The sequence below is a fragment of the Furipterus horrens genome, unplaced genomic scaffold (assembly GCF_987537825.1).
Source record: "Furipterus horrens unplaced genomic scaffold, mFurHor1.1.pri manual_scaffold_9, whole genome shotgun sequence".
NCBI classification, from domain to species: Eukaryota; Metazoa; Chordata; class Mammalia; order Chiroptera; family Furipteridae; genus Furipterus; species Furipterus horrens.
Genome location: NW_028327179.1, coordinates 93,217,373 through 93,239,274, shown reverse-complemented (window position 1 = coordinate 93,239,274; position 21,902 = coordinate 93,217,373). Strand labels below are relative to the sequence as shown.

Sequence of the window (21,902 nt, the reverse complement as noted above, 5' to 3'; positions counted from 1 at the left end):
TGAGAATTACCAGGGGAACTAATAATGTGAAGATTCATGACTCTACCCAAAGATTGATACTGTATATGGGACCATCACCTGTATTTTTGACAAGTACCCTGAGTGAATCTGAGCTGATTGGTCACTGTCCCACCCTCTGAGAGGCACCACCGTCAAACCGTCAACAGGGAAGATACCAGCTGGGAGATTAGCTTCTATTGTAATTTCACTTAGTTCCCTTCTCCTCCTCCTCTTCCTTCCCCTTCCCTTCTTCCCCTTCTTTTGCTCTTCCTCCATCATTTCCTCCTCCTCTTCTTTCTCCTTCTTTTGCCTTCCCTAAAACAGTCTATTAAACATTTACATATTAGTAAAATGTTCACACACTTAATGCCTATTTTTATAAATTTAATTTAAAAATCTCTTTGAAATGAATGTTTCAAGTGTTTGAAACTTTAATGATATAGAAATAATAGTTGTGGGTATATAATCCAAGAAAACAGAAAAGGGGGGATTCTGCTACAGATGTATTAAAGCCTCAACAAGTACAAATGAGACCAGTACAGGGCCTTTACCTTTAGATCGGCGACTGCCTTCCCACTTATTCTGGGGGATGGCAAGAAGTCAGGTGCCTTAGCTGGGCATGTCTAGGTTCAGCGACGTTGGGCCTGCTGGTACTATGAGAGGTGATTAAGGTCCTTCCTGCATGTATGTGGTTTTGAACTTCACTCCAGGTTTGCACTGTAGGCCCATGCAGTCCCGGCCACGTAGCTGTGGGGACTACAAGATCTGGGTAACACAAGTAAGATTGTTTTCTTGTGGCCAGGCTTAACTTCGTGCCACATCAAGAGAAACACAGTCCAGCATCCAATAAAAGCTTTGGAAACATATCCAATCTTTACAAAAGCCTCTTAAAGGGGTACAGTGGGAAGTCCATTCGGAACTCCCAGCAAAACTTAAAAAAAAATCCTCATTGCCTGCCTCACTTCTGTTCTCACCAAAGGCATGACAGTTGTCCCGGCTCTCCAGTATCATCCCCACAATCTCATCACCCCTTAGAGTTCAAACTCTACCAAATGCAGCCTGAACTAGCTCTTCTCTGGCCCATCCTGCAGATTTCAGGAGCTCTTGGCTCTCTCTTGAGCCGCTCTCTGCTCCTCCTACCTGAAATCACAGAGCCTCTCAGGATTCAAAAAGAAGCTGGATACACAGAGACTCTCCATTAGGAGGCAGTAGAATTCCTTCATTGAAGAACCTGTTTTGGTGACTCATTGGACAAGTTATTTTTGGAGTGATCGTCTACAGATTCTAGATACCCTCTTAACACAGTTTGGCAGTTAGACCACCACAAAGGACTCAACTAGCTACAACCTATAATTGATAGAATAGAACCGAGAATTATTTTATCTCAATTCAACATTCAAGCAGCATTTTACTGCATGCTTACTCTATGCCTGGCATTGTTCTAGTCCTATTTATTTGTTGATATCATATTGTAGGCTTGTTGATGTCACATTGTAGCTTGAAATTAGCAGGTTGGTAGTAGTTATACCATGGACGCTGGCAAATGCTGCTATCAGGGCCTTTTCTTTGGGGAAAGCATGTTGTCATCCACCACAAGCTCTCTGCTCTTAAGAGACTTGCGTTCAGGTTGGGCAGATAATTAAGATATTTCAGATTGTGATGAGTGCTTTGGAGGTAACATCATACCAAGAAGGGTGAGAGGGCTTTTAGAAAAGGCTTCTCTGGAGTTGAGACACGAAGGATGAGGAGCTGGCAGCTTGTAAAGGAGGGATAGCATTTCAAGTAGGATGGCAGCTGGGACAAGGACCTGGAGGAGGTGGGGCAGGTTTTGTTGTGTTCTAGGAAGAGGAAGTAGCTGTGGTGAGCCACATGGAGACACGTGCAGGGGAGAATGTCCCTTACAACGTACTGAGGACTGTGGAATTTTTTCTTAGGAGTAGTGGGAAATAATTCTAGGGTGTTAAGCAGGCGAGTGACACAGTCAGTTTTGCGTTTTAACAGAGTCCTATGGTTGCTTATGTATGGAGTGAATTGGCGGGGAGGTGGGGGACAGGACAAAGACGGAACAACTTATCATTGAACTCTATTTCACATTGCTATGTACTATTCACAGGAAAAGGGAAACCGCAGAATTCTAGAAAACCCTTTCTCGTATAGTATTACAATATAGGAAAAGATTACATAAAAATTTTAAATTTCTGCACAGAAAAAAACTTACCATAGATAAGGATGAAAGACAAAACTTTATCTATCAAGAGTCTCTAAAAACTCCAGCTGAGCAATGATTTTCTTGCTCTGTCAAATACCTATCCTCTTCTGAAGCACGAAAACCCAATCAGTCAATGCATAAGGTGATATATAGAGCTTCACATGTTAACAGGAATGAAAAATATACCCATTTTATATTTTCATAAGAGAAACTATACAGTGTTAAAGATACACAAACCTGGAAACTAGTTAAAGTGGTAACAGTAACGACAAATTTTGATTAGTAGTAGCTATTTCAATTAGAGAAAAGAGTCTGGTGTGAACTGAATTTAACTTTGATTTATACATAAGTGACTGGGTGCTTTAAAGGGACAACGAGGAAGTAGGACGAGTAAGGTTGGGCAGTCAGGGAAGTAAAAAGTTGCAAAAAGTGGAAAGGGAGCTGGGCCCATGTGAAACCCAGACACGGGCCTATTTTCAGGTGTTGACTGGAATGAGCAGTAAATTCTTGTGGCAGCCTGAGTTATTGCAGGTAGGCACTTTAAGGGGGTGCTGGGTATCCTAGGGGTGTGGCCTTGAGCTGTTAGAAACTAGGCCAGTGTTTGTCCAAGTCTTTATAGAGCAGGGTTGAGGCCTAGGCGAGAAGAGGCTCCGAGGAGCTAGAGTTTGGTCAAGGAGAGAGTCTTTTTCAGTTTCAAGTGTGGTTCATAAATATGTTTGTGTTCATTGTATTTTTAGTGATTTAAGAGATTTCCAAAGGCAATTCTGAGCACATGTGATTTTTTTCTTCCATCCTGACAACAAAAAATTAAAACTAAAATTAAAATTTCACTACTTACTATTTTACTAGAGATAACATGTAACTATTTTAATGAAGCTCTTTCAATATATTTAAATATGTGTATATATACATATGCATATACATTTACCCAGTGTGATCATAGTTCATGAACTTTTTAAACTGAGATATAATTGACATATAACATTATATTAGTTTGAAATATGCAATGTAATGATTCAGTATATGGCTGTATTACAAAATAGTCACCATAATAAGTCAAGTTAACATCCATCACCATTCATTGCTATGTGTTTTTCTTAGGATGCGAATTTCTAAGATTTGCTATCTTAGCGATTTTCAAACACGCAATATGGTATTATTAACTATATTAATTGTGCTGTATGTTATGTCCCCAAAACTTATTTATTTTATAACTGGAAATTTGTATCCTTTGCCCCCCTTCACCCATTTTGTCCCTTGCACACACTCACCCCCTGCACCTCTTGTAACCACCAGTCTGTTCTCTGAGTTGAGATTTTTTCTTTATACAGATTTTACTTATTTATTTTAGAGAGGGGGAGGGAGGAGAGAGAGAGGGAGAGAAAGATCAATATGAGAGAGAAACATTGATCAGCTGCTTCTCACACGCCCCCAGCTGGGGACCTGGCCTGCAACCCAGGCATGTGCCCTGACTGGGAATCGAATCGGCATCTTTTTGGTTTGCAGATTGAGGTCCAATCCATTGAGCCACACCAGTCAGGACTGTTTCTTATTTTTTTTAGATTCCACAGATCAGTGTGATCATATAGTATTTGTCTTTCTCTGTCTGGCTTCTTTCCCATAGCATAGTGCCCTCAAGATCCATCCATGCTTTTTCAAGGGCCAGAATTTCATTCTCTTTTATGAATATTCATTATATATGGATACCATATTTTCTTTATCCATTCATCCTTTGGTGGACACTTAAGCTTTTTCCATGTCTTGGCTATTGTAAATAATGCTGTAATGAACACAGGAGTGCAGGTATCTTTTCGAGTTAATGTTTTTGGTTCCTTTGGATAAAAATTCAGAAGTGTAATTGCTGGATCACATGGTAGCTCTATTTTTAATTTTTTGAGGAATCTATTGTTTTCCATATTAGCTGCACCAATTTATATTTCCATCAACAGTGAACAAGGGTTCCCTTTCTTCACATCCTTGCCAATGTTTGTTATCTTGTCTTTTTGATAATAGCCATTCTAACAGGTGTGAGGTGACATCTCATTGTTTCTGATTTTCATTTCCTGATGTTGAGCATCTTTTCATGGACCTGTTCATGGTATCTCTTCTTTGGAAAATGCCTATTCAGATTATCTGCCCGCTTTTAAATGAATTACTTGTTTTCTGTTGAATTGTATAAGTTCTTTATGTATATTTTGGGTATCAAACCCTTATCAGATATGATTTACAAATAGTTCCTCCCATTTCGTAGGTTGCTTTTTCGTTTTGCTGATGGTATCCTTTGCTGTGATTCAGCAGAGGAGCCAAGAGTGTACAGTGGTGAGAGGACATTAGTCTCTATTTCATTTACTTTCACTCTGCTGTTTATTTTCTTCCTTCTACTAACTTTGGGCTTCATTTATTCTTTTTCTAGTTCTTTGTGGTGTAAAGTTTTGTTGTTTATTTGATCTTGTTTCTTCATGTAGATATTTATCATTATGAACATCCCTCTTGAACTGCTTTTGCTGCATCCATAAGTTTCTGTATGTTTTATTTCAATTTCATTTGGCTCAAGATTTAAAAAAATTTTTTTCCTTTGATTTTCCCCTTGATCCATTGGTTGCTCAGTAGCACATTGTCTAATCTCCTCCACACAATTTGTGAATTTTCCCAGTTTTCTTCTTGGAATGGACTTCTAGTTTCATACCACTATGATCAGAAAAGATGCTTGATATGACTCTAGTCTTCTTAAATTTATTAAGACTTATTTTTTTTCTGACCTAACATGATCTATCCTGGCACATTTTCCGGGTGTGCTTGAAGAGAATGTGTTTGGATGGAATGTTCTATACCTATTAATTACATGTGATCTAATGTGTCTTTAAAGGCTAATGTTTCCTTATTGATTTTTTGTCTCGATGACTTATTCATTGGTGAAAGTGGGGTACTAATGTTCCACATTATTGCATTTTTTGTCTATTTCTCCTTTTAATTTTGTTAATATTTGCTTTGTACATTTAGGTGCTCTTATGGTGGGTACATAAATATTTACAAAGGTTATATTCTCTTGTTGGTTTGAACCCTTTATCATGTATTTGTAATGACCTTCTTGGTCTCTTATTTACCTTTGTCTTAAAGGCTATTTGTCTGATAAAAGTATAGCTACCCAGCTTTCTTTGGACTTCCATTTACATGGGGTATCTTTTTCTATTCCTTCACTTTCAGTCTCTGTGTGTCCTTACATCTGAAGTGAGTCTCTTGTAGGCAAGATATAGATGGGTCTTGTTTTATGCATTCAGCCACTGTCTTTTGATTGGAGAATTTAGTCCTTTAGTATTTAAAGTAATTATTAACAGGTATGTACTTATTGCCATTTTCTTGTTTCCTGGCTTTGTTCTTTTGTTGCTTTCTTCTTCTCTTGCTCTGCCTTTGTGGTTTGATGATTTTCTGTAGTCCTCTGCTTGGATCCCTTTATCTTTTGCGTAGGTACTGTAGGTTTTTGCTTTGTGGTTACTTGAGGCTTACAGAAGACATAGATACAACAGCCTATTTTATGTTAATAACAACTTAAGCTCAAACTCATTCTGAAGTCTCACATTTTTACTCTCTACCATGTCACAATCTATAGCTTTTTATCTTGTGTATCCATTAACAAATTGTTGTACAGTTTTTGCTACTTTTGGTGTGGGCCAGAGAGAGAAGGCAAAGATGGGATCTGCCAGCCTTCACTGTCTTTGGAGAGAATTGTAGTCAACCCCTATGTGTATGTTGAAATAGAAGGCTGGCCCTCCGGCCACAGGTATGAAGCTAAGCTAACAGACCTCTTTCACAGAAAGACTGCAGGTGCATTTCTGTCTGTTGTCTCTGCACTGTACCCTGGTCACGGAGGGCAGGTAGCTAGTTAAGAACTGTTTTGAATTGTTAACAGTCCTATGGGACCCGTGACCATAAACCTGCTGGCCACCAGAACCAGGTGGTCAAGAGGGGTCTGTCCCCTGGGTGGCAGCCCCCAAAACTGGGGCACCGGAGGGAGTGTGTCAAGATGGCACCCACCGGCCTCTCTCTTCGGAGAGTATTTCAGGGGGCTCCTCAATGTGTGTTAAATTAGATGTGTCCCCCTCCACCCAGGATGGCGCTTTAAGATAAGCAAACAAGCCTCTCTTACAGATAAGACTGGATGTATTGCAGTGGACTCCTTCTCTACTGGGTCCTGGAGGGGTATGCAGGTGAATCCACGAGTCCTTTACGAGCAGTTTCTCAGTTTGATATAGTCTTGTGGGTCTTGTGGACACAAGCCCTGGTGGCTTTCAAAGCTAGGTGTTCTTTTGAGGGTTGTCTTTCGGGTGGAAGTCTTAATAGCTGCAGTGCCAGATGTGAGGTTCAAACCCTTAGCTCCTCAGGAAGGAACTTGGAATTGGGAGTTCCTTCCCAGTGGGGGGTTGCTGCACCAGGAGTGGAGTTTATGACTAGACTGTATCTCAGCCTCTCCTTTACATTTTTGTTTGCATTTTTCTTCTTTCTCAGCTTTTTTCTTTTTTCAATTACAGTTGACATTCAGCATTATTTTGTACTTTCAGGTGTACAGCACAGTGGTTAGACATTTATATAACTTACAATGTGATTCCCCCCAATAAGTCTGGCACTCACCTTGCATCGTACAGTTATTACAATGTTATTGACCATATTCTCTATGCTGTACTTTACATCCCCATGACTGCTTTCTAATGACCAATTTGTGCTTTTCGATCTCTTCACCATTTTCACCCAGCCCCCTAACCCGTCACCTGCGACCCTCAGCTTGTTCTCCGTATTTGAGTCTGTCTCTTGCCTGCACATTTGGATGTGGTTTTTTTCCTCTTTTTGCCTGATGTGGAGGAGTCGTTCAGCTAGTTTTTGGGTTTCTTTCAGAGGAAATTGTTGCAGTGTGTCACTGTAGATTCAGTGTATCCATGGGAGGAGGGGAGTTCAGGATCCTCCGATGTCACCATCTTGATCCAGAACCTTCATATACTTTCTATAGTTTTCTGTGCAAAAGGCATTTTTTTTTTCATGTCAATAAATATAAAAAACCAGGCCTTTTCATGCTGAAAAATGTTTTGGTGTATATATTCTCCAAAAGTTACATTTCAGTTCCTTTATCAATTTCATATTGTTGAATGTCTAGACTATTTCAGATTTTTCTTATTATAAACAACAGTAATGGGCATCTTTATGCTCACATATTTATCTAGCTATGCAATTATTTCCTCTGGGTAAATTTCCTAGAAATTGGATTGGTAGGTCAGAGAGGGTCTGCTCGTTTTCCATTTGATACATTATGCTAGAAGTCTCTTTGGGGAGGTTGCACCAATGTCTGAGAGCCCCACTATTTCACATATTTGCCAACTGATTTTGTCAGTCTTTGCCAATCTCACTGTCCTTAAGTGGTATCTCTTTATTATTATAACTAGTATTTCTTTGATTAGGAATAAATAGAATTGTGAATTGTTCTTTTCATATTTTAATTGGGTAGTTCATAGTTTTTTAGCTTTCCCATTCAGGTCCTTGCCTGTTCTTCAATTTGGTCTGTAAAACATTGAGAATCCTTCATATATTGGGTTGGCCAAAAAGTTTGTTTTGTTTTTCCTGGTACGATGGCTCTAGTAGTGCTTAATTGTCTTTAACTTCATTCGAAACAATTTTAGATTATATTGTGACAGCTGTCATATTAGCATGCATTAAAAAAAAAAAAAAAAAAAAAAAGAAGCCCTGGCTGGTGTGGCTCAGTGGATTGTGCTCTGGCCTGCGAACCAAAGGGTTGGCCAATTCGATTCACAGTCAGGGCACATGCCTGGATTGCAGGCCAGGTGCCCAGTTGAGGGTGCCCGAGAGGCAGCCACACATTGATGTTTCTCTCCCTCTCTAAAAATAAATAAAATCTTAAAAAAAAATTAAAATTGGTGAATTTTTGTACAGCCATTTTAATATTGAAGCTGGAAGAAGATACACAACATATTTGATGTATTATGCTTTATTATTTTAAGAAAGGTAAAACAATTGAAATGCAAAAAAACAAAAACAAAAATGCTGTGTATGGAGAAGGTGCTGTGATTGATCAAACGTGTGAAAAGTGGTCTGTGAAGTTTCTTGTATTATTGACATTTTGGCCAAATAGTTTTTTTGCTGTGGGGCTGTCTTATGCATTGGAAGATGTTTAGCAGCACCCTGGCCTCTCCCCACTAGAAGCCAATAGTGGGAGACAGCCGACATACTCAAAATATCCAAATCAATAATGTTATTGGTGAAAGTAAAAAACGTGTCTCTTATTTTATGGAAAAAACTAAATGGACTTTTTGGCCAACTCAGTACATAAAGGACTTTAACTATTTTTCTGTCATGTTGCAAATATTATCCCTAACTTTCCAATTGCCTTTCATTTTTGTTTATGTTCTCCTTTTTTGGTACAGAAACTAAGTTCTTATACACTTAAATTTATCAATATTTTTCTTTATAATTTCTGGATTTTATGATTAGGATTATGAAAATCCATATCTCTTTCTAGTCCTTCTGTGTCCACCTTTTGGGGGAGAGGGTGTATAAACTTATTGAAGCATAACATACATTATTAAAGTATCAAAATCATAAGTGTACAACTTAACCCTATTTCACAAAGTGAATGCATCTCAGATTCTGACCCAGAATCCCCTGACATGTCCTCTTCAAGGCCATCGGAGTATTGAAGAGTCAGTTTAGTTGTCCCTTCAATATTTATTTTTAACCCAGTTTGTACTTATCAATTAGAAATGTGTTTGCTCATATTCCCATAATTACTTGGTCTATATTTGGCCTATTTTAGTCCATTAATCTGTCTGGTATTGGTATTGTCATTGTCATATGACTTGTTAGATGAAATTTATGGTACAATTTCAAAAATAGCTGTTAAAGCCCCTCATTGCTCTTCTCAGATATGGTCTAGAATCATTTATATGCTGCCTCCCTTGTCTGCCCAAATCCTATTAAGATTTTGATTGTTTAGTTAAATGTATCAGTTAATATAGGAAAACTTGACTTTTTTTTTTTTTTTTTTTTAGTGTTGTCTTCCTAAGATAAAGGTGTGTGTTTCCATTTGTTCAATGTTCCTTTGCACCCCTTGCTGGGATTTTATCATTTTCTTCAAATAGGTCCTGCACATCTTGTCTATTCTTAGGCATTTTATGGCTTCTCATCGTTATTGCAAATAGATTTTCTTTCATTATAAGTTCTAGTCTAACATTGTAACAAGTTATTTGTATTTAGAGAGGTTATTGAGTTTTGTCTATTGACTTTTAAAGAGCTAGCTCTTTCTGGATGGTTTTTCATTTGAGTCTCTTGAGTTTTTCAGGTTTATAATTGTATCCTGTGATTTTTATTTCTCCATGTGGAATCCTTCCAGCTAGCATTTTAAGGTTTCATAGCTTACAAAAGGTGAACTACTTAAGAGGGTTCCTTCTCACTGTTCTCAATTCCTTCCCTCCACTCACACCTTCACCCTCTCCAGCCTGGCTGCAGCCCTATCCCTACTCTACCAAAACGACTCCTGATAAGGTCTCCGGTGACCCACACATCTCTATATCCAAATGTCTCTTTAGTCCCCCATCTCATGTGACCTCTCCCTCTGTAAGGACGGATGGCCATGCCCTTGCTCTCTGCCCTGGCCCATGGTTTTCTTCCTGCATCTTTGGCTCTTCCTTCTCAATCTTTGTGGTGTACTGTCTTCTACTTTGCTTTTGTTGAGGATTCATTTTGCTCAATATTAGATCCTCATCTTTTCATACTTCACTCTCCACTTAGGTTATTTCACCTATTATGGATTTTAATTACCATCTATATGCTCACAACTCCCAAATTTATAACTCTAATCTAGGCCTTTCTTCTGAACTCCAGGATGTATACATCCAATCGCCTCTTCAACATTGCCACTGGAATGTCCCCAAATCACCTTAAATTCAGCATGTCTAAAATTAAACTCGTGATGTATCTCCCAAACCCACGCCTCTTCCATCAAATGGAGCCAGACTCCTCTTTCCATTGTGTATTGACATCTGTGAGTATATATGTAGACAAGCCTGTGTCTAACACACACCCACTGCTATCCACCCACACATCTATGTGTGTGTGTATATATATACACACACATATATATATTGCAACTGCCTTTTCTCATTAATCTTTTTATGTCAGTACATGTAGGTCAACCTCATTTTTTAAGGAGCTGCATAGATCTCCATTATGTGCATGTGTCATGGTCATTATCTTGTTTATGAGTAAGTTGCTTCTATGTCATTTCTCTACAGTTTTACAGTGGGACACTGAACAGCACGCATACTACACCTTTGTACATGTACAACTGTTATTAGCCATTCAACAGTCATTGAGCTTTTATGTTCCAGATTCTCTGAAGTTAGTCTAGTGGAGAATGGACCTAGGACAGTTTACATGTCAGATATGAGCAATGCTATGCAAACATGTAAAACAGGGAAAGGAGACAGTGATGAGGGCGGTCTGCCATAACAGGTGGTTAGGTAGGGCCTCTACAGTAGGGCAGAGATGTGAGAGTGACTGGAATGTTTAAGGGAAAAGCAGAATTTTGTACAAAAACTCCATTGAATAATTTTTAGGCCAAAAAAATGTCTACGTTTTAAATGATGATGGATTTTGTCAAATTGTCTTTATTTTTGAAAAATTCATACACTCCCCGATATAACATATTCACACATTCTTAAACAAGCATCCCTGTTTCCTTCCATTGTCACCAACAAGGATAGTAATCTTTTCTTTTAAACCTTTTTTGATATGGTGCCAAATAACTTATATCATCCTAATTTGCAATTTGTCCACTTTCAGCAAGGTCAGGCATCTTTTATTATCCATTTGTGTGATTTGCAATGTTTTTACAGGACATTAGCCATTCATTACTATAATACAGATATTTATTATTGTTTGTGGTCTGCTTTTTGATTTTACTGTATTTTTTTGGCATACAAAACTTAAAATTTTGTAGTCAATTTACCAATTATTTTCATTCATGTTTTGTGTCATGCATACTGGCCCTCATCGCTTGTTTATCCATAGTTGTAAAACACCACAAGTTCAAAGGCTTTCAGTGTTGCCTCTAATTTATGCGTAAGGCCTGAGGTAAGGATCCAGCTTTAAGAAGTGACGAAACAAGGTCTCACTGGTTGTTCCCAGGCTATCAGTCATCTTTTTGTCTGGCAGTTGATCTACCGTGCCCCTGTTATAATGAACCAGATTTTCACAAATACTTGGATCTGTTTGGCACCAAACCCACTGCTAATGACTGGAACTTTGTTTAATGCCTCCTAGGCTAATAGCCTCCCTTGGACTCTCCCACCCCCACACATTTTCCGAGGTTTCCTGACTTTTCTTACTTTAATTCTTTCAAATTAACTTCAGATACAAGAAAATTTTCTCTGAAATTGATTTTAAAAATCCTGCTGGGATTTAGAGAAACCATTAAAATTATAATTACTTTGGTGAGAATTATGATATTAAAAAATACTGCATTTTTCCATCTAAGAACTAAAGAGACTGACTCAATTTTTCATGTCCCTTAATAGAATTTTCATGTCTTATACATTTCTTGTTTATTCCTAAGTATTTTATTTTTGATCCTATTAGCTGTGTCCTATAAATTTAATGTTGTATTTTTATTACATTAAAGGTTTCTTTTTTTTTTTTTTAAGATTTCTTTGACCCAGTTTAAAATGCTTCTGGAGATTTTGCTTTTATCTTTGTTATTTATATAGCTTGATACCATTTTAGTCAAAGAACCCATTCTATAATTTTAATTCTTTAAAGTATTTTGAGGTTCCTTTTATGGCCCAGAATATGGTCTATTTTGGTAACTTCCAAAACTAGACAAGAATGTATATTCTGCTGTTGTTGGGTGGTGTGTTATCATTAAATTCTGGTGGCTGATGGTGCCATAGTTTTGTTTTGTTTTTTAAAATTTACCCCTGCTTATCTTGTATCTAGTTCTACCAATTGTCGAGAGAGGGGTACTGAGGTCTCCCCCTGTATATGGGCATTTTGAGGCTCTTCTGTTTGGTGTATAAACCTTTGGTATTGTTGTCTTGCTGGACTGAAATCTTTATTAGGCAATGTCCTCTTTGTCCCCAGTCTGGGCTGATTTTTAAAGTGAGATTATTGGAGCTTTCTTTTTGATACAGGGAATCTGAAGGGCCTGGAAACCTAAATTTTAACGAACTTCCCAGATGATTTTAATAACCAGGTATTACGTAGAAATTTTGCTTGCAAACAGAAATTGATTTTGGTTAACTTAGAAAGAAATTGAAAGAATATCCAGTAACACCCACTGGGCTACTGGAGTTCTGCCCTGTACCCTCTAGGGAAGCCGAGAAGACAAAGCAGTTGTTCTCCCTGGTCCTGGCTGGTGAGCAGTTTATGGGCTACACTCACCCATCAGGGTCCCAACACCAGCTAGGACTTTGAATCTGGTGCAAAGGATGTGAGGTGGGGTTAGCTTAAAACTCATTTGTTGGTGGTGAGAATTTTGATTTCAATAATAAAAGGGGCAGTGATGGCAGAATTAGACACATGCCTAACTATGGCATGATTTGGCTGTGATTCAGGCTGCTTGGTCTCTTGGTTTCTACACCCTTTCTGAGCCTGGTTTCCCAGCCTTATACAAGAGGTGAATATATACATATATACACATATATATTTATACAAACTCCTGTTTTGGGAAAATTGTATGTATTTTCATTTGGGAGGTAAAATCAGAAATGGCACCTATTACTTGGCTAGATCAATTACAGAATAGTTAATGAGGCTGATGTCATGGGTTCTGTTGCACGCCAAATGGAATCACTTACTGTTCCGGAAGGCAGCAGACCTTATGCAAAGGATGGGCTCTCAAACTGTACACCGTGTATCTTTAGGGAAACGTAAGTGGTAACAGCGCCATGCTGTGCTGGGAATCTGTAGCGACTTCGGACAAGTGGTCACTCAGCTCTGACTCTCAGCTCATCTGTAAAGTAAGGAGCTTGGACTAGACGGGAGTGTTTCTAGGCCTCTTCAAATTGCAATATTCTGACTCGAGAAGCCTTGCTCTTCCATACTTTAGCTCATTTTTGTGAGATTAATTGACAACTATCAGGCGCTTGGCTTGTGGCTAACTTTGGCCCCGGTACTGCAGAAACTGACATGTGAGATGGAGTGTCTGAACTTGCCATTATCAGGGCGAGAGGATCCAGGCCAAACGATGTGTAGAGGGGCAGAAATCCATCCTTACTGTGGAAGAATTGTCACCAAATAGTTTTGTCACACATGAAGTGAAGCATAATGAACAAGACACATTATTTTTTTCGGAGACCCTGAGGTTTTAACTCCTCCAAAAAAACTTTCTCCTGGTTCATCCTGACAGAATTGAAGAGGGAAAATGCCCTGGCTGGGTCGCTCAGGTTAGAGTCATCCTGATACACTGAGGTTGAAGGTTTGCTCTCTGGTCAGGGCACATACAAGAATCAACCAATGGATGCATGAATAAGAGGAACAACAAATCGATGTTTTTTTCTCTCTCTCAAAAAACAAAAAACGTTAGCTTCTTAAAAAAAAGAAAAATGAATTGAGGCAAAATGGATGCTTGCCCCCCCCCCATCCCAAATAAAAGAAGAGGGAAGCATGGGTGTTTGGCAGAGGGATTACTGAATGAATGAGAGGGTTAGAGGTTAAGCAAGCTGAGTTGGTATGTGAGAGGGGTGGGACCCTGGTTTGCTCTGGAGGTGCCCAAGGGGTGGGTGCAGCTGGCTGGTGCATAATATTGATTCAGCTCTTGGAGGAATCCCACAGCATGCCTGCAACAGCACACATTGGAGAATGACTATAAAGGGTCTTCATTTATGTTTGGTGAATCCTTATTTCTGCTTTGACATAAGGATCGGTTTAGAAGTGATTGGGCACAATTAAGTCTTTCTGTGGCTTGCAGGTTCTCATGAGTACGTCATTGCTGGGGGCCCTGTGTCTTTTCTCATCTGTCTGTGTTGTATGTGCCGTTTCTGCATTTACTCTCCCCATTGAGACCAAAGGTCGAGCCCTACAGGTGAGTGATGCATAAATCTTTTTAAGTACTCTCAAGGACCACCTTTTGAACAAAGAAAATGAACTTGGGAGTACGGAAATTCTTTTAAGCAGCCGTGATGATACCAATGTGCTAACACTGATGTTCAGTGTGTTCTGGTAGAAGAACTGTGCACCCATTTTCCTGCATGTAACCTTGAGCAGGACTAACGTTAAAGCAATTATCCGCTTCAAACCTCTGCTTCCTGTTCAAGTTATAGCTTGATCCAGGGACCAGAGTGAATGAGTTGTCGAGGCCTTAGCATTTCACCCTTCCCACTTTTCCATCTGGATACAAGCATCGCTGCAGACTGAAGGTGGCCAGAGGAGCAGAAATGGCTATTTGTGTTGCCTTAGGGTGACAGAGCATGTACATAGCTACCTTTCTCTTGTACTACCCGAGCTGAGTCAGCTGCACCGGTGGTCATTCAACACACCTAACAGTCAGTTGGCAGGGCCTGCTTACTCTGTCTCTCAAAGTACATAAGGATGCACCAAAGTGTAAGGTCTACTCCCACAGCCACAGCTGTAGAAGACAGGGCCTCTTCTATCCCTGTGCCCCTCTCAAAGTGCAGGTGGTGGCACTGACGTTTTCCTGACGTAAACAACACGAAGCTTGTTCGTTGCTGGAATGCAAGGGGACGTGTGCGCGTGTCCATGCACAGGGGAACGGGAGAGCAGCTGGGGTTGATCTTGAGCTGCTGCCCCTAAATGAGGCTGTTCATCAGTCATGATGCTCCTCTGGCTGAATGTGACTTGCCCTCCCTCCCATCCCCTATTCCCAGTACACCATAGACATGTTAGTATTTGTGTTGATACAGATGTGTTTTGTTGTCTGTGAGTAGATATAAGGCAGGCACTATAAAGGAAAAAACACACTACTCCGGATATTTTTTTTCCCTAGGTCCAAACTATGCTACTCTGCTTTTTAAAAACCCTAGCTTATCTTTTAGGTTAATATGCATTTTAATCACAGACCAAATAACCTCTAGACCGCCCCGCGATAGGTGAAAATCCGTGAAGTGGGAACCTTACATTTATTTTAGTACTTATATATATTTTAAGGCTTTATAAACCCTTCCCACCCACATATAAACTGTTCCTAGTCCCTTATTAACCTTTCCGACTCCCTTAACCTTTTCCACTTTTATAAACACTACTTATGTTCTTAAACATATTCTACACTCTTAAACCTACCTAACTTTAACAACACATGTATACAGTACCACAAAATCCCGCGATATAGTGAAAAATCCGCGATAAATAAATATTTTAAAAAACCCTGCGATACAGTGAGGCCGCGATATGTGAACCAAGATAGAGAGGGACCGCTGTAATTCTACTTTAGAATTATTCATTTTGATGAGTGTGGTAGACTAAAAAATAAACTCTTGGAAGAGGATATGTGATTTTTTCCTGAATGACGTCTGTATTGCACTAGAATAACTGAATTATAAAGCGACCATTGCATTGTCAGATACACAAAGGTAAACTCCTTGTAAGTTTATTTAATGTACTGATCTATTAAATAACCTTTTTTCCAGCAAATTAAATGAAGACCTGCAAACCTATGTCTACCAAAGAAGAAAAATGCATTTTGTCTTCACAGACAGCTGTGAAACATTCTTAAAAACCTGGTTTTATTTCAGTATGCTACTTGGTAACTAAGAAACTGAAAATTAAAAAAAAAAAAAAAGGCACACAATAAGGTGGGTTAATTGCATATTGATCTCTTCCCTAAGAGCCAATATACATAGAACTTACATGAAATATACTTTAAAATTGGAAAGGTATCTCTGGGGGAAGGTGGCTTTTCTTCCTTGACATTAAGTCTCTTAACCTTCAGTAGGTGAATACTTTCCAGACAAAACACATATATAGTTGATATACTCCTATAAGGTCTACAGTCAAAATTAGCCTGAAATTTTGTGGTTAAGAACTTGAGGTGGTATGATTAAGGCTTTCAAAATAGCCATCAAATTTACAATAGAAATTAGCATATTTATTAAAATTGAGGCCTTCGTAGTTTATTAATAAAAATTGCTTATTCATAAAACAATATGCTTAAATTAGTAAGACTCTTGTATGTAATTACCAAGAAAACTAATTTTCCCCATCCATTGTTCCTACTCTAATTTCATTAATTTACAGGGGAAGCTTTGATTCCCATGATGTGGTAAAAAAAAATCAAGACTGCAGCCAGCTTGGCCCTGGCTGGGTAGCTCAGTGCGTTAAGAGTGCTGTCCTCACATGCCGAGGCTGCGGGTTTGATTCCCAATCAGGGCACATACAAGAAACAACCACTGAATGTGCACTTAAGTGAAACAACAACTTGATGTTTCTCTCTCTTAAAAAAATAAAAACTAAAAACAGGTGCAGCAGGCTTACCTACATCCTGTCGTCTGTCTGCCTTGGCTGAGCCGCCGCCGCATGATCTCATACTTGGGCACGCCTCACTACTAGGCTAGGTACGCCGTGTGAAGGGAAACACCCAGGGTTTTTACATTTACATTGAATCTTTTAGTCCTGTTCACACTTACTGTAGAGACTTCAGAACTTGGGGACCCGAAGGCTTGACTTACCTACTCCTCTCACCCTCATTTTGCACTGGAAAAAGACTTGCTGCAAACACACGGAAGTGTCCCTACACTAAAAAACTGTGTGTATGAGAGTTCATACCGCTGCTCCAACAGGGTGCAAACCATGCCAATCTGAACCACGGTACAAATGGCTTTAGATGAGGACAGCTTTACTGTAAAGGGCCAGGCATTAACTATTTTAGGCTTTGTAAAACTACACATGATTTATCACTTTTTCTCCTCCCAAGTCGTTAAAAATGAAAAATAATTCTTAGCTGGCCATAGGTTGAGTTTTGTTGAAATAAATTTCCAGGCCCAAGATAAAGGCTGCTCCTGCCTGGGGTGCCACATGAGCAAACCAAAACTGCTCTGCTGCTTGACCAGAAACGTAGTGTAGCGAGGCACCCAAACACCAAGCCAACTCTGGGCTCTGTATTTGCTTTCTTGTCCCTTATTCTTTACCTTGTAAAAGTGTCCTGCCTTCTGCCCCATGCTTCAGTCTGTAGGACTCTTGGACTATAGATTGCCTGTTTCAGCAAGTGTCAAATAAAGTTTGTTTGAATCCTTAAATGGTCTTCTTTAGTCATTTTAAACAGTTTTTGGTGACAAGGATGGAAGCTGACTGCCAATGGCCTGCAGGACAAATCACACAGGCAAGGAGCGTGCTGAACCCTTTGAGTTCACTGTTCCTCTTGTCAAAACTGAGGGCCGCGGGTAAGTCACTGTTGGATGACTTACTCTGCCCCACTATGTGTAGCTCTCCAATCTAAACATTTTATTAAAAAAAAATATACTGTTCCCAGAGAGGTTCTGGGACAGTTATACTGGGAGTCTGCAGTAAGTGGCAGCTGTTAGGGAACTCAAAGCCTTGCGGTAAGTCCACAGTATGAACTAAACTGCTGGGAGACCAGGGGAAATAACTTAAGAAATTAAGATCGCTTTAACCAAAGGCATAACAAAATCCAAGTAGGCATAAACCAGGCAATTAAAAGCCATTAGGGCACCTGAAGCTATAAAGAAATCTTAGGACTGGAATAATGAACTATCAGAGAAATTAAGAAAACAGTCCCATTTACATGGCATAAAAAAATACCTAGGAATAAATTTAATCAAGGAGGTAAAAGACCTCTAGTCAGAATATTATAATGCACCGAAAAAAGAAATCAAAGATAAAAATAAATGAAAGGATATACCATGCTGATGGAAAGGAACAATTAACATAATTTAAATGTCCATATGAACCAAATTAATCTAGAGATTCAATGCAATCACTATCAAAATACCAATGGCATTTTTCATAGAACTAGAACAAATAATCCTAAAATTCATATGGAACAACAACAACAAAAAGACCCTGGATAGCCAAAACAATTTGGACAAAGAAGAACAATTTGCAGTATCATGATACCTGATATCTAACTATACTACAAGGCACTAGTAATAAAAACAGCATGGTACTTGATGGCACTGCAAGCCATGCAGATCATGTGAGTTGTGACCTGTAGCCTACATGCCCTGCCCACTGCAGTCCTACAGCCTGAGGGTGGGTGCCCTCCATACACTGTCTACCATCCCCAATTTGCTTTCAGTGCAGAAATTCAGAGAAACATGGGTGGATGAGAACAGAAAATGGTACTAGATCAGAGGAATCAACAATTTTGCAGGAAGCTATGGGAGATATTGTTTACTGCAGTCTATATGAAGTTGGGACAGAATTGAACAAACAAGATGAGTTTGGAGCTTTGGAAAGTGTGAAAGCTATTCTCTTGCATCAGGAGAAGTAACTGAAATTAATGAAGTGCTGGTAGAAAATCCAGGACTTGCCAACCAATTGTTATGAAGAGAGTTGGCTGATCAAGATGTCGCCGAGTAACCCCTCATAACCAGGTAAACTAATGAGTGAAGAAGCATAGGAGAAATGCATAAAATCTGTTGAGTGAATACTGAACTCCCCAAATCAAGCAGTATTACACGACTCAGTCTAGCATAGTTATCTGAAATTAGTGGTGGACAGCAGATTTAAAATAGCAACTATTAGTGTGACCCATGAAAAAAGAAACTACTTGCAACAATACTGCTGGAAGAAAATCCTTAGCTTTTTAATGATTACAGATAAAAACAATATGCATCTTTTTCATAACACCCTAAGATTTTTAAGCTAGGCTACAGTACAACATTCAGAATTCCTGACATTATCTGTGGTAAAAACTAGTAACCAAAATTACATAATTTAAAGATAATATTGTTATCTCAAACTTTATGTAATACTGTACTCTGCTTATATCTGTTTCTGGAATTGGCTCAAGATACTTAATGATCTTTCCATTGGAAATAGCAGTGGAGAAAAGTTTTTGTAACTTGTGTGGTGTCAGATGATGAACAGTACTATCTTGATTTTGCAATACACTGGGTTTGCTGGTGTTATTTTTATATTGTGAAGCCACAGCCTTGCAGGCAAACAAGAAAGTTTGATAATAAAATTATTCAACTTCATTAAAAAAAAACAAAACCCTAACATGGTACTGGCATAAAAACAGACAAATAGATCAATGGAACCGAATAGAGAGCCCAGAAATAAACCCATGCCTATATGGTCAATTAATCTATGACAAAGGAGGCAATAATGCACACCCTTTAATAAATTCTATTGGGAAAACTGGACAGATACATGCAAAAAAAATTGAAATCAGGTCATTTTCTAGCACCATAATCAAGAATGAACTCAAAATGGATTAGATACTTAAATGTAAGGGTTTATAAAACTCCCAAAAGAAAACATAGGCATTAAACTCTTTGACATTACTCTAATATTTTTTTGAGTAAGACTCCTAAGAGAACTAAAAGAAAAAGAAATGGAACTAAAGCAAACTAAAGTTTTTGCACAGTAAAATAAACCAACAAAAAAGGATAAGACAACCAATTAAAGGGAAGAAGATATTTGCCAGTGATACACCCAATAGTACTGGGTGGGGCAAAAGTAAGTTTACAGTTGTCAGTATATAAAATGCAGTTTATTCTTGTGTTGTTATTTATTACTGCATTATTTTCCCTATGAATACCTGTAAATCTACTTTTGCCCTACCCTGTATATAAGAAACTCATATCCCCCCCAAAACAATCAGAATAAAAAATGGGCAGAGGACCTAACAGGCATGTCTCCAAAGAGGACATACAGACAGGCAAGAGACACTAATCATGAGAAAAATGCAAATTAAAACCACAATGAGGTATCACATCTGTCAGAATGGCCATCACCAATAGATCAACAAGTATTGGTGAAGATATGGAGAAAAGGGAACCTTCGTGCACTGCTGGTGGGACCTAAATTGGTGCAGCCACTATGGGAAACAGTACGGGCATTTCTCAAAAAGTTAAAAATAGAACTACCACATAAGCCAGCAATCCCACTTCTGGGTATTTACCTGAAGAAATAAAAAATACAAATTCAAAAAGATATATGCATCTCTCTGTTCTTTGCAGCATTATTTACAATAGGCAAGATATGTGAGCAAACTATGTGTCTATCGATAGACGACTGGATAAAGATGAGGTACGTGTACACAACGGAACATTACTCAGCCATAAAAAAGAATGAAGTCTTACTATTTGTGACAACATGGCGGGACCTAGAGAGTATTAAGCTAAGTGAAATGAGTCATACAGAGAAAGACAAATATATTATTTCACTTATATGTGGAATTTAAGAAAAACAAAACAAACTCATAGATACAGAAAACAAATTGATGGAGGTTAGTGGGATGGGATTAAAAAATACAAATAGCCATTTATAAAAACAGTCACGGGGCTGTAAAGTACAGTATAAGAAAATATAGTCAATAATATTGTAACAATATGGTTGGTGCAGGATGGGTTACTAGACTTATTGGGGGGATCACTTCATAAGATATATAAATGTCTAATCTCTATGTTGTACACCTGAAACTAATATAATATTGTATGTCTGTTGTAATAGAAAACTAATTGTTTAAAATATCCCAAAGACAGCAGCAATTTAGAATTAAAACCAAAGTCTAGCAATGATTGAAAATCAGTCAACCAATGACAAATCTGATGCTTAAGCACCTCCCCCAATTTCAGGAACTCTCGATAGCTGAGGGGGTATCCAGGATTCTGGAACTTTGTGATGTTGTCCAGCACTGTCTAGCACCCAGGATTTCAAGAAGACACTGAATTTGTGTATAGCGAACTCTAATAATGTAAATTTAATTGAACACTAGATCTGAGAAATCTTTGATACATGTGTTTTATTAGTCATTAGTAGAAATGGAAGTAAATCAATTTCATATCACTTACCTGTGAGAACATTTTTGGATTAGTTTCACAGCCTATGAAAAAACCAGGACAATACTCATTGAAATATTGGAAACAGTAATAATATAACTGGAATCTCTGTACAAGCATATTGTAATTTATATAATACAACAGACAGAGGTTGACTGGTCTGAATCAAAAAATTTTACATATAGAGGGGAATTTCTGTAACTCTCTTTAAATCATAGTCTATAGGGGCTCTTGGAAGGCCTGTCAAGCCCAGGAATCCAAAGTAACCACACAGGCTGGTCTGATCATAAATTCCTAACTAGGCAGGTTATGGCAGGTAGTCGGTCACATCCCAGGCTTACCCCTTCCTTAGCAAAAGGTCTATCTTAAGTGAGGCCCAGTACACTGTTCTCATGCATCTAGGGTAACATACCTGTGAGATGTCAGAGGGATTTTCTTTTCCAGACCCCCCTGCAGGCACAGCTGCCCACTCTGGAGACCACGTAACATTTCATGGTTACCTCACTCCCCTCACACCATCTCTGTGGGCTGTAAATGTTAATTATTAACTATCTTGTACCCACCGATGTAAAAAGGAAGCAAGTATCTCTCCCTTTTCCTTTTTATCCAATTCTAGGTATTACCATGTTTTGCTTTCTCCTGCCTCTTCAAACTACCACCAACAGATTTTATGTGACCTTCCTTAACATTTTCTCCTTTGACTAAATGTATAAAAT

The 21,902-nt window shown here is 38.6% G+C and overlaps 1 protein-coding gene across 1 annotated transcript in view; it reads left to right on the top strand.

Moving 5' to 3' along the window:
• The window catches only part of SVOPL (SVOP like), a 48,635-nt gene extending 34,285 nt beyond the window's left edge, over positions 1–14,350 (top strand). The window contains 2 exon segments of the mRNA XM_090286813.1: positions 14,175–14,315; positions 14,318–14,350. Of these exon segments, the coding sequence (XP_090142939.1) occupies positions 14,175–14,315; positions 14,318–14,350 (174 nt within the window).
• Positions 14,351–21,902: the final 7,552 nt, after the last annotated feature.